General features: G+C 32.4%; 1 protein-coding gene across 10 annotated transcripts in view; it reads left to right on the top strand.

The window, feature by feature from the left end:
• Positions 1-12,550, top strand: part of LOC148613669 (cGMP-inhibited 3',5'-cyclic phosphodiesterase 3A-like) — a 136,604-nt gene that overhangs the window by 66,769 nt on the left and 57,285 nt on the right. Inside the window, exon 1 of one of the 10 annotated variants that reach the window (XM_088587153.1) lies at positions 6,924-6,944. The exons of 7 other annotated variants lie outside the window; for them this stretch is intronic. In XM_088587153.1, coding sequence (XP_088443279.1) covers positions 6,939-6,944 — 6 coding nt within the window. In that variant the 5' untranslated portion in view covers positions 6,924-6,938. Of the gene's footprint in view, positions 1-6,923; positions 6,945-8,904; positions 11,305-12,550 lie in introns of those variants that run through there. 2 more of the 10 variants (XM_088587150.1, XM_088587155.1) reach the window with 2 other exon arrangements.

Consider the following 12,550-nt stretch of genomic DNA (forward strand, 5'->3'; position numbering starts at 1 on the left):
ACATTCTTCATTTTATTGAACCCTATCATTGCATATTTTTAAGGTCAAAGGTTAATGTCAAAGGTCAAGGTCGCCTTTAGTATTGTTACATTAAAGATAAACAAGGAGTTGTTTCATCCTGAAAAGCCTTGTACCTTTACTTTTATATTTATTTTTACCATCTACACAGTTTTTTTTTTTATTTTTATAATTTTTTTTTGGTTGGGGGGGGGGGGGGGAGGTATCATTCTCGTGAAAATATGATTCTGAAATTCATTAATTCACCATCGTAATCTGCATATGTATATTAATTGATTAAAAGTCTAACTTGATTAACTTCCTATAAAAAAACAAATAAATGTGGTCTGGCCTGTATTATGGAAAAAAAGTTGGTCTCCTGTAGTTTGTCTTCATTGTTGCAAATTTAGACAGGGTTTCTTGTTACTTTGTATGTATGATTTTAGTTACTTTATGTTCTTTGTTGTGTGTGTCTGTTTTCCATGTCTGGTCTTTGTCCCTGGATTACATTCTTTTGATTACTGCTATAACCTTGGTTCCCTTGATTACTCTTTTTAAACTGTACTTTCAAGAGATTCAGGTCCTGGACTTTTTTTGCATTGTATATGAAAGGTCCATCATAAGAGATTGAAAGGTCCTCAATATGGTTTTAGGTCCAGGGCCTAGATAAATGAAATTCCAGTGGTACTGCTTCAGACATTGAGGGTCTATGACTTTGGACCCTTGTCATCTTCATTGTTGTAAATTTAGAGTCTAAGCATAATTGATCAGTATATATATTTCTATATTGTATTAACTTATATCCCACTCTAATAAATACTAGTACAATATGATGTAAAGCCTAACATGATACATGTAATAGATATTTTTCCGTAACTTCCTTATTTGACTACCTGAGGAATTCTTCCATGTTTATGAGAATAACAATAGTTTAATGCCCTGTTACATTGTATAGTATTATGTTCCACTAAATAATTAATTCAATAATGCTTTTAAATTACTCATTATCGCTTATTTAACCATAAATCAAATTTTACTCGATTTTATACACAATAAATAAAAGATTGGTATCGACTTGAGTTGTGTATTGAATAGATAATAAAGACCCAGTTTACGCATTTAAATATTTCATAAAATATCGTTTATGAGTTTATGACGTAATTTTGTATGAGGATCTATTGACATAAATTTTATATAAGCTGTATGCATGTATGTCATTTGTTTGTAGATCGTAACTAGATGCAATATAGTGAAGAAATAGGACATTGTTTGCGTCATTTATAAAAAAAGGGGGGATGACTACTATTTATCAGACAGTTTTGATGTGTGAAGTGTCATGTATACCTTTGATTTTTGAAGATTAGAGCACATCTGCATGTTAGTAAAAAAATGTCAAACAGAAAAGCTGTTGAAATCTTTCCTGAGTACGTCAGATATTTTACCTTATTTCATTGCAAGGATGATAATCTTATGGTAGCCTGAATATAATACCAAGGTCATTTAGTTCATCAATACATGACAAGCAGTTTCAAACCCCTGCATAGTTATGTAATATTGAAGTAATACATTTTAATTACTGCCTAAGAGGTTGCACTGACCTCCCCCTTTTTGAGCTATTGCCATCATTTGGTGTCCTTCATTGTTGTCATCGTCTTTAACAATTTTTCAAAATTCCTCTCCCCTAAAACTTCTTGACCAATTAGAGCCAAACTTGGTATGAATGATCCTTAGGTGTTCTACATAGAAACTTTTTGGGGATTTTTTCATCTGTTGCAAAACATGGTCACCATTACTAAAAATAGAACATAGGGGTCAGACAGGAGTTTTTCTCCAAAATTGTTTGGGTAAGCAAAATTCTGACATAGGGTAAAAGTGTTCAGAATAATGAGGTTTATCTGTGAATATTTTCGTGTAAATTCATTCAGCCATGTCAGGGTTATTGCCCTTTTATGATGTTTTTGGGTTAATTTTAACATTACTTTCAAAAATCTGTTTCTTTGAAACTACATGATCAACTTGAACCAAACTTTGTATGAATGCTCGAGAGTACTCTGCATACAAAATGATGTGGGGATTTATGATCCTTCAAGAAACATGGCCGCTGTTACTTGAAATAGAACAAAAGGGTCAGGCAGAAGTTTTTTCTCGTATACCGGTATCTCCAAAACTGTTAGGTTAAAATAGCCAAAAATTGGAAGGAAAAAGTGTTCAGCATGATGTGATCTATCTCTGGTCAAACTTTTGTGTAATCTGTTAAGCCATATTGGAGTAAATGCCATTTTTGCAAGTTTTTTTCCCCCTATTTTTAATGTTTTTTTTTTTTCTTTTTTTTTAAAAATATCTGAATTAGAACCAAAATTGGTATGGATATTCCTATGATATTCTGCATAGATCTGTTGAAAACATGGCTGCTGTTACTATATGTGGAACAAAGGGGTCAGTCAGTCCCTGCAAACTTAGCTTAAATGGCATGGAACTTGCTTTCTAGGAGGAGCTGAAATTGATAACTTCAAATTGAACATTTGAAAGCAATAGATCTAAACAAAAAACCCTCCCAGTTCTCATGATACCCCTGCTTTGTTGTAGGTATATAGTGGTCATAGTGTTCATCTGTCTGTTCTTCCAACCAAAAGTTATTTGTAACAGTTTTTTTCTCCAACTCCTCCACACAGCAATTTGATATCTTAATGGAACCTTTATAAAGGCATGTCAATTTATTTGATTGATTTTAGGGTGGAAGCTTCCTTTTTGAAGACTTATATTTTGACAATATTTCTACCAAGGATGGGGAGCAGGAAGTATCTTTTTGTGAGCTTTGTTTACAGTTTTTCTGATTTTCTTTTAAGAATTTGGACTTTGCTTAAGAACATCAGTCTTTGCTTGTCAACAGAAAAGTCAGACTATGAAGCTTATACATTAAAAACTGTCTAAACTGAGCCCTTTTTGGACTTTGCCCCCCGATTTTTTGGTAATCCAGGTGTATTGTTTACACAGGTTGAAATGACTTTAGGATTTGTTTGGTTATGTATTGGTTACTGCTTTATCCAAGGTTTTGTTACTGGTTTATCCAGGGTTTTGTTATGGCAGGTTACACTGTATGTGTAATGCAGTGCTTAATGATCAATATGTGTGTGAATATATATGATTATTAATCCTTATAATGTACTTTGCTGTAACTAGATGTCAATTCAGCAAAACTTCTAAAGGCTGTCAATCAGGAACATCTCTTCCAATTTTAAACTGTTTATGCATAAGCATGTATTGTTTTCTATGGATATGGAAATTGAAAGGTCTCTTAGTGTCTTGATCAGATTATATTCCATCGTCTTTTTTTTCCCATGCTTTCTGAGATTAATAACATAAAAAAATTGAATTTGTCTGGGAATTTTCAGATACTTTCTTGTCCAATTTATTGAACTATTCATTCCCAAATCTATAACACAAAAAGATAGGAGTAATGGTACATGGCTATGAGGGACTTCACGCTAAGATAATTAAATCATCCTACAGAAATTTCCGGAACTGTGTCAGCTAATGTTATGAGTCTACCTGCACATCTTGTATTGACGTCAACAGACTCGCACAGGGGATTTGTTTTGCCTTGTGGCTCTGTGCTGATATGAATGTTATGAATGATTTTGGCTTCATAGTGATTAAAGTATAAAATTTACGAGTTTTAGGCTCAGTATCAAATGTCAAAGGTTTGCCGTGTCATCGTTATTCCTTTTTTTTCACGATTCTTATGTCAATTTGCAATGTAGGTTATGCTGACTAAAAATTGTGAAATTAAAATAAAAGACCAATATTTATAACCTGCGTCATAAGAAATCTCATTATTGGAAATTTATGGAAATTTAGGTCATTGTGCCATGTTAAATAGACAAAATGACTTTCTCATTCTTTAGAAAATGTACAATGTTCACTTGACCCTTTTAAACTAATAGCAGAGATCAAATATGGCTATTCATTCATCTTTTGTAGCTCTTTCTTTTGTCCATTTATTAAGCTTTTCTGGTGTTTTTCTATGCATGGGCTCTTATTATTATAATTTTAATTGGGATGTTATTGTCTGTGTTTGGGTAAATAAACTCATATTTTAGGTTCTTTGTATTGTAGTGCATATAATTATGGGGAAAATGCAAGGATCTGACTTACATGAATTAATCCAGTGGTTTGTTCATGAAACAAGTGTTTTAGATGGCAAAGATATGATGTTGTGGAAATGAATAAGATAAGAGAGTTCTGTTTTACTTGACATTTCCTTACCACAAAATATACATTGCACAAAAAAAGGTAGCTTTTATTATAGCTATGAAAATGTAACAAATTTCAGCGCCCCCCCCCCCCCTTCAAAAAAAGAAAAAAAAAAAAAAAAATTTGGTGGCACCAAAATAGAAGGATGATTCAGAGACATCAGAATACAAGGACATTTTCTTAACATTAAAACAGGAGACACAATGTTGATATCAAAATACAATACATGTAGAAAAACTAAAGATCTCATACAAAAAACACCCAGATTTGCATTATGAGCTCCGCAAAATCAGATGCTCTGCAAGAGTAAGCATATCTTGCTTAAGTTGTACAAAAGAAACTGTGATAGGCAGTATAATAAAAAGGGGTAAAAATGATTTGAAAAAAAAGTGACATTTGTCTTTTAGAGAACAAGGGGTTCATCTCAGGCAACAAACCAGGTAAACAGGAAGTAGAATTAGAGAAAGTTGGTTTGTACTGGTTAATGGAAAACAGAAAACAAGCTTAGCCTACGTATCACTCCAGAAATAGTGCATCTTTTACTTGAATGTTTTACAGTTATTAACAGCAATTTTCAATCGGAGGTTTAGAAATCTTATGCATTCATTTAATTCCTGCATGCACTACTTGAGTGGTTTTCCTGTTTAAAGGAGCACCCAAGCAAGCAACCTTAATAGTGTTTTCAGACCCTTACACTACGCATCAAATATGCATGTAGATATAGATTAAATGGTTTTCTTATTAGAGTAACTCTTGATAAGGTTTTAGAATCTTACTCAGTCAAATACTTGTGATGTTATTATTTGAGTGTTTTTTCTATTATAGAGTACCCTTGATGAGGGATCAATTTTTAGATGTAGCTCTACCCAACAAAAACATCTTAAGATGTGGAATTTGGCTGTACTAGAAATAGACAGTCAACTTAACAGTGCCATGAAATGACAATTATTTGAAGTTTGCTTTGTTTTAAAATTCTACTAAATACACATTTATGATGGAGTTAAGGTTTTTAATTCTGTATTTTACTACTCTCTTCTTGTTTTGATGGTTACTTTATTGTTTAATGAGGAGCTTTGAGAACTAACTTTAAGATTTATGACAACTTTGTTTCCTTAAGTACAATTGATGCTAAAATTTTATACAAAAATAATTATAATTTGTGACTTCAGCACAATTTGGCTGTATGACTGAACCATAGTTTGGTTTGAATTTTAAGCTGAGTGAACTTCCTTACTGGTTGTATGACTGAACCTTAGTTTGGTTTGAATGTTATGCGGAGTGAACTTCCGTGCTCCTTGATACTGAGCCATCAATTTGGCTCTCCTAATATTATGAAATGTCTGTGCCTTTGCTTAGTTGCTTGAAGTTGCATGAACACCTTTCCATATAGACATGATTCGATATTTTGATTAGGTATAATTGAAATTTTGATTACAGGTTTTGTGTTGTGAATGAATTCTGTTCCTAGTTTACCTGATGGCTGTTTGAATTTTGGTGCTGTTTCTACCTACATTTTGGTATGTTGAAGAGCATTATGACCTATTATGTCATACCTGATCTACCTCAATCTGTTTTCTGAATGTCTTAAGAAGGTAGACCTAGGGTAAGGGACACAACTTCTACAAATCATTGGAATGTTTGTACTCACCATTTTACAACAATCTCATGTAAGTGTCAAAGTAACTTGGACTGATTTCAGTCTGCTTCAAAGGAAAGCTTGAAAGGCTTTGATGAAATTGAATATGATACATACATAGCACTAATTTCAAAAGTTATGTCCTTTACCCTATGTCAACCTCCGTAGTTAGAATTTAAGTTCCATATACTGGATATATTAATCTAAACCCATGCAGAGTTACTGCCCTTTACTCATTGAAAAATTAGCAAGGTAATTCCTTCAGACTCCCATCTTGCATTTAAAAGACAGACAGACAGACTTAAGGAAATCTTATTTAAAGTTGATGGTGTATAAATACAAACACAAGCTCTGTAGAGCTTTTGACCAAAAAGAAAAATGAGAATAATTCACTTGTATGAATGTATTTATTCGTGAATTGGTGATTATGTTTTAAAAGTAAAAAAATTAAGTAACATTCTTTCATGCTGTTTAGCTTTATTCGTGTTGACTCAGATGACTAAATTTGAGGTTTTCCCAGGTAATAAGAAGACTTTAGAAACTGTATATCTTTATTACCAAATGGCAGACATCAGGTCTCTTTGAGAATATGTGGCTAGTATACTAAGAATTAGGATTGAGAAGAAATGTAGATTCAGTTATTAAACTAACTTTTGCACTGCTCATTGATCAGATGGACTTAGTTCTTCATGTACATTGAAGCATCAAACCAAATGGTAGTAAGCATTAAATTACAGTTTTACTCTTAGGACTTATGACACAGATTTATGGTGACATTTTCTCGTGCTGTGTGGTTGGCTTTAGACCAATGATATTTTGACACTATTCTATACAAGGCCATTGCCTTGACATTCTTGCCCCATCTTACTCAGTCACTAAGGGACATTCCCAGCATCCTCCAGAACTCCCATGGTGCCTTGGAATGTTTTGATATGAGGATAGGTCAGTTGTTTCAGAAATTGGATTACTGGGATTTGAGATATTGTGGGAAATGTTAGTGAAGTAAACAGTTACGGAGTATATTTTGGTTTTGGACCTACAGGAACAAGCCATGGCTGTAAGTAATATTGTATGGTTTGACCAGGTTTTATAGTAAATTTTTAGAACTTGTTACTGCTTTGTAGTTGGAATTTTTACTTGCCCCTCAGCACTTCTCCAGCCCAAGGCTTTGACTGGTGGTTTATTGTTAGTTCAATAGGTTCTGGGTTTAATTCTATGGAAAAGCATACAAGAGATTTAATTGCGATACTGGTGTTTAGCTGGTAGAAAAATTGCCTTCATAAGCAGGAGCTACAAGATTGATCTTTATGTAATGGTCCTACATGGCTTGGTCTTTATGTAATGGACCTACATAGCTTGGTCTTTATGTAATGGACCTACATAGCTTGGTCTTTAGGTAATGGTCCTACATGGCTTGGTCTTTATATAATGGACCTACATGGCTCGGTCTTTATGTAATGGTCTTACATGGCTCAGTCTTTATGTAATGATCCTACATGGCTTGGTCTTTATGTAATGGTACTACATGGCTTGGTCTTTGTGGAATGGTACTACATGGCTTGGTCTTTATGTAATGGTCCTACTTGGCTTGGTCTTTGTGGAATGGTACTACATGGCTTGGTCTTTATGTAATGGTCCTACATGGCTTGGTCTTTATGTAATGGTCCTACATGGCATGATCTTTATGTACTGGTCCTACATGGCTTGGTCTTTATGTGTTGGTACTACATGGCTTGGTCTTTACATATGAAAGCGGACAGATAAGATTTTCACTTCTAGTAATTATTTTTAGCCGTGTTTTCTCCTCCTGTATTAGGTATAGTCAAACCTGTGATAGAAGCCAACTGCATTCAGCAGTAACTTAAGTAGACTTGTATTTAAAATACCCCTTTGTAGTGCATATGAAATCAATCTGTATAATGTCTAACGTGACCAGGATTTTGCTTACCTTGAGAAGGTCACTTTAAACAGGTTTAACTGTAGGAAGATTTTTTATTAGGCCAAAAAAAAAGTCTTGTTTCCTGCTACCAGCAAGCAAAAAACTGTATGTAACTAAGGTAGAGAAATTATTATTATTTTTTTAAAAACATTTTTCATTGAGTTAATGGGGAAACATTCTAGATTTTATCGGTGCTTTAGCCACAAAGACCATAAAATATTCAGGGTAAGCACAAAAAGTAGGGTTGGTAGGTAGCAGGAAATAGACATATTAATTCTTTTAGCCTTTTTTCTTACAATATCTGAATGCCATGTTCATGGGAACACTATTGTCTTTAAACTGGTTTTTGGCAGACCTTTACAACACCTCCAATGTAAACAGTGGTTCACATATGTTACCGATCGGTGAATCACGAAATCTTCTACTATCATTATTAGGATATCTCAAGTTAAATGGGAACAGATCTAACTATCATCGTATTGAATCATAGCGTGTACAATCTTATCGTCCATTGTTATCTGAAATTGACCAATTATCCAACTTTTAAAAATCTTTATGTCGATTAAGCATGAAGGTCTTTCATATGTATTTCCTTAGGCCCTGAAGGGGTCTTTTTAAGTCATTGTCAACTGTATATATCCATTGGTGCCAGAAAACTTCACAAAAAATTAAGAATGGAAATTGTAAGATCATTACTTTCAAATGAGGACATTTTTATGAATATGAAGAATATATGAATATGAAACGATTAATGGGGAGTTTCAATTTGTAATTTATCATTAAGAAAACTGGTCTTTCATATGTAAATATTCCTCAAAGATCTGCACTTTGCATGATTGAGCATATTGTCATATTACACAAGGGACGAGTATGTAGTCTGCTTCAGATGTTATATGATTTTTACTTTTTTGACAATTCGTCAATTATACCGTGATGTCATTTTGGATGTGGTGTATTTTTGCCAATTAAAATTTAAATTGCTGGTATTGAATTGAAATAATTGGAAGTTTTGATAGGAGTGTAATGGTCCCAAACAAATTGTATAGGAATAAAAACCCCATATTTAACCCTTCATATCAGTGTTATGAATTTGTACAGATGTACGAACGTAACTTGGGTTGAAAAAATTTGGAATTAGTCCATCAGATTTTTATAAACACCGTAATGAAAAATGTTCTCTACGTAGCTCTGTGGATGAATAATTGTTTGTTAAGTGAGATGGCTTAAGGAAGAGAAGAAGTAACCTGCATAGTTATTATCATCGGAATAATAAAAATGGAGTCACTTGTATAAACTGTTATGTCTAAGAACCCAAAGATAAGTTTTCTATGAGCCAGTTCGGTATAATGAAGATATTAATGCTATAAATTTATAGATAATAACTTGATGAAGGATTGCATGGAATATTAACATTTTAAAGAATTTAGAGATATTTAGATAGGAATGTTTTTTTCTAAGTGTTAGAAATTGATTGCATCTGAAAGTTGTATTGATGGTCTAAGATAGAGTTTCTTCTCATTGAAAACATTAAGAAAGCTCCAGGAACAATCAAATTACTGTTATAGAAGAAGATCCACTGTGTAGTAATAATTTGATATAGAAATATTGAAATAATATATGGAAATTTGCTGTGGATATGATGGAATGACATCCAGAAATTAATATCGCTACATAGTAAATTGATGGGGTTTATTGCCAAGGATAAAAGAATATAAGTTGTGAATTGGAGAGCAATTTATGGAAGTACGGTTCCAGAATTCTGAATATTTTTTCAGGAGAAGTGCTTTGAATCTTAATCTGTATCACAGTAATGTTGATATATAGATGCTGTTTAGGTAGGATGACATTCTGAATTAGGACAATAATTTGAAAGATACTAGCACTGTACATTCAAAGAATTCTTTACATGGCTATATATTTATTATTGGTTTTTCCCACTGCATTTTTTTTGACTGGGAAAAAGCATTTTAATTATGCATTTAGTGATCATGCTTTAAATATAAGATTTAAAAGCTTGTGCTACAGTATTGAATTGCTTTTAAAGCATTTAGTTACTTGAAGCCAGAGTTGTTGAATGCTGTTTTTCTACTGAAAGTCTTTCCTCTTAATTGTGACACCTTTGTTTGAATGTTGAATTGTTGTATTAAATTTACATAATTTAAAAAAAAGTATAGAAAATATCATTCATCATTTTACAATTAAGGATATAAATAATTGAGAAATTCCAAAGAATTGGTATGTTTCCGAACAATCAGTATGCTACTGTGAAAAGATATCCTGTTGGAAAATCAATCTTGTATTGATATACGATTATTATAACTCTTGGAAAGCATCTCCCAGTGGAGCCAAGCTACCAATATCATATCTACTATCAAACTGTATTAATTGTATGCATCCTAGCATTATTATTGTAACCACTAATTATTAACTAAGCTTTTTTATTCATGTGGTATGGATGTGTGAAAAACATTGGATTCTGGGTGGATGAAACACAACAAAACTGTCAAAATGAGGTGCTAATAAGACCATATAGTGTGAATTTTGCAAACATTTTTTTCCAATGGTTATATTTGTTGTGATGAAAGGGAGATAACTAAGTAAACAGTAAAATTGAAGAAATGTAGTTATGAGGAAAATTAATTACAAGAATTTAGCTTGACACTTTTTATCACTTTTATAGTACCAAAATGATATTTTTATGGGATTGTAAGGTCAGTCTGACAACCAGATGGATAATTCTGACACAAATAATAGGTGATTGATAACTGTAACGAAATTTTCAATTTTTTATTTCATTTATTCGTCTCATGCACAGAGTTTACCCTTGTTATCTAAGACTGTGGTTAGCTGAAACTTGTGGTTTGGATCTTCATGGACCTCTTTCAAGATTCATTATTCAATCATTTAGTGAATGATTCCAGTATAGAGTGAGGAATTAGTTGGATAAACTACGCAATACTTACAACTCCATTATAGAAGCTGTTTTTGGAAAGTTGAGACAAGGATCTAATAATGTGTTCTAAACTTATGCTCCAATAGATCAGAAATTTACATACTGAATGGTCACTTTTAGTTCAAATTCCTTGTGTTGACCTTGTATGCTAATAAGACTAATTTGCATATTTGCTAGAGTTAAATTCATGGACATCTCTGTTTAAACAAGGTATAAATAATAGACCTGGGCCATCCCATAAGTCTTAGTGTAATTAGCAAAATTTTATGCTGTTACGATGGACATATTTGATCAATCTACGTCACGTTTCATCTAAGTCAATATTTGAGATATAACTTCATTAAATAAAAACAAGATTCAATTTTCACATTGTGGTAACAATGTTTTATGAATGCTTTATAGCATTATAGCGGTTTGGGATTAGTGAATGTAAGAAATCGGTGGAATGATTTAAGAATGATGTTCCATCGAGATCGTGGTATTCAGTGTGACCTTGGTGATGAGGATATACATGAATTATGGCTGGTAAGTGCAGCTTTCTAAATGTATGGAAAATTAGCAATCAGCTGTTTTGGATATAGTCTTATAATCAGTCTCCTCCCTTTTTTCAGAGCCAAATGACAATTACTTCATATGTCCTTTCTTGAATGGAATAAATTATCACTTGAAAGTGTTAATTCACTAACTTTATTTGTTAAAAAAAAGGTTTTTTTTCTCAAACTGATAGCTATTTAATTTTACCTTTTTGCACATATATATTTTAGAGGAATGAGGTCTGAAACTTTGAAAAAAAAAGAAAGAAAAAAAGTGTACACAATTTTGTTTCTTTTTAATTACTGGTAAATCAATTTAGAACACATTAAGGTAGCATTTACGTTTTATTTTTTAGCTACATGAGATGCCTTCACATAGAGTATTTGACAGTCTTTGACATAATATTAGACATTTTCCCAAGACTTAGTGAAGCTATTGCAACAATTCCCATACTAACATTACCAAAATATAGAAAGTTACTTGTAAATGTACTTTATATGATTTTCACAGGAATTTCATGCCTTTTTCATTTGAATTGAGCAATCTAAATTTGTGACGAACTTTGTATAAAATTTTGGTGAATCAAGCCTCCGCACTAAATTCATGTGGACTTTTCACATAAAAATCACTTATTTCATGTAAAGTTCACATAAATTTCATGTGAATTCACATGAATTTCACATCAACAATATTTGCCTGTGTGTAAAGTCGAAGTTACAGTGAAACTGATAAATGCCTGGACATGTCTGAAAGCAGATAAAGAGCATTTAGAATTCTTGTTTTAACTGTCCTTTAAATACATGTATCTTAAAAAAGGTCATCATTACAAGTAGTGGTTCATTTTCATATGATTTTAAGAGAGGTCTCTGAAGGTCTTTCTAGACATGTATTTTTATTTTGTGTACAGCAGCACACTGAACATCCATAGCATGGTCTTTTATTATCTAATTTTTTGTCTGGAAATACTTAAAATTTCTAATGTACATTGTCAATCAAGCAGGTCTCGGTCTCGGAAAGATTTTTCTGTAAGATTCTATAGTCAACCTTTTATATTCAGGATTTTTTTCTACATACAAAAATGGATTTCATAGATATTCACATGTGTAGCACTACTAGTGATATTGCAAAAAGTCAATTTAAAAATCAGGGATGTCTACAATTTTTGGAAACAATCAAACTTATATTTTAATGATATGTTCAAAAAAAGTTCTAAATGTCATAGAGTGGTTCTTGCTGT

Source organism: Perna viridis, chromosome 6 (assembly GCF_037379345.1).
Source record: "Perna viridis isolate PV_CMFRI_1.1 ecotype Kerala chromosome 6, ASM3737934v1, whole genome shotgun sequence".
NCBI lineage: Eukaryota > Metazoa > Mollusca > Bivalvia > Mytilida > Mytilidae > Perna > Perna viridis.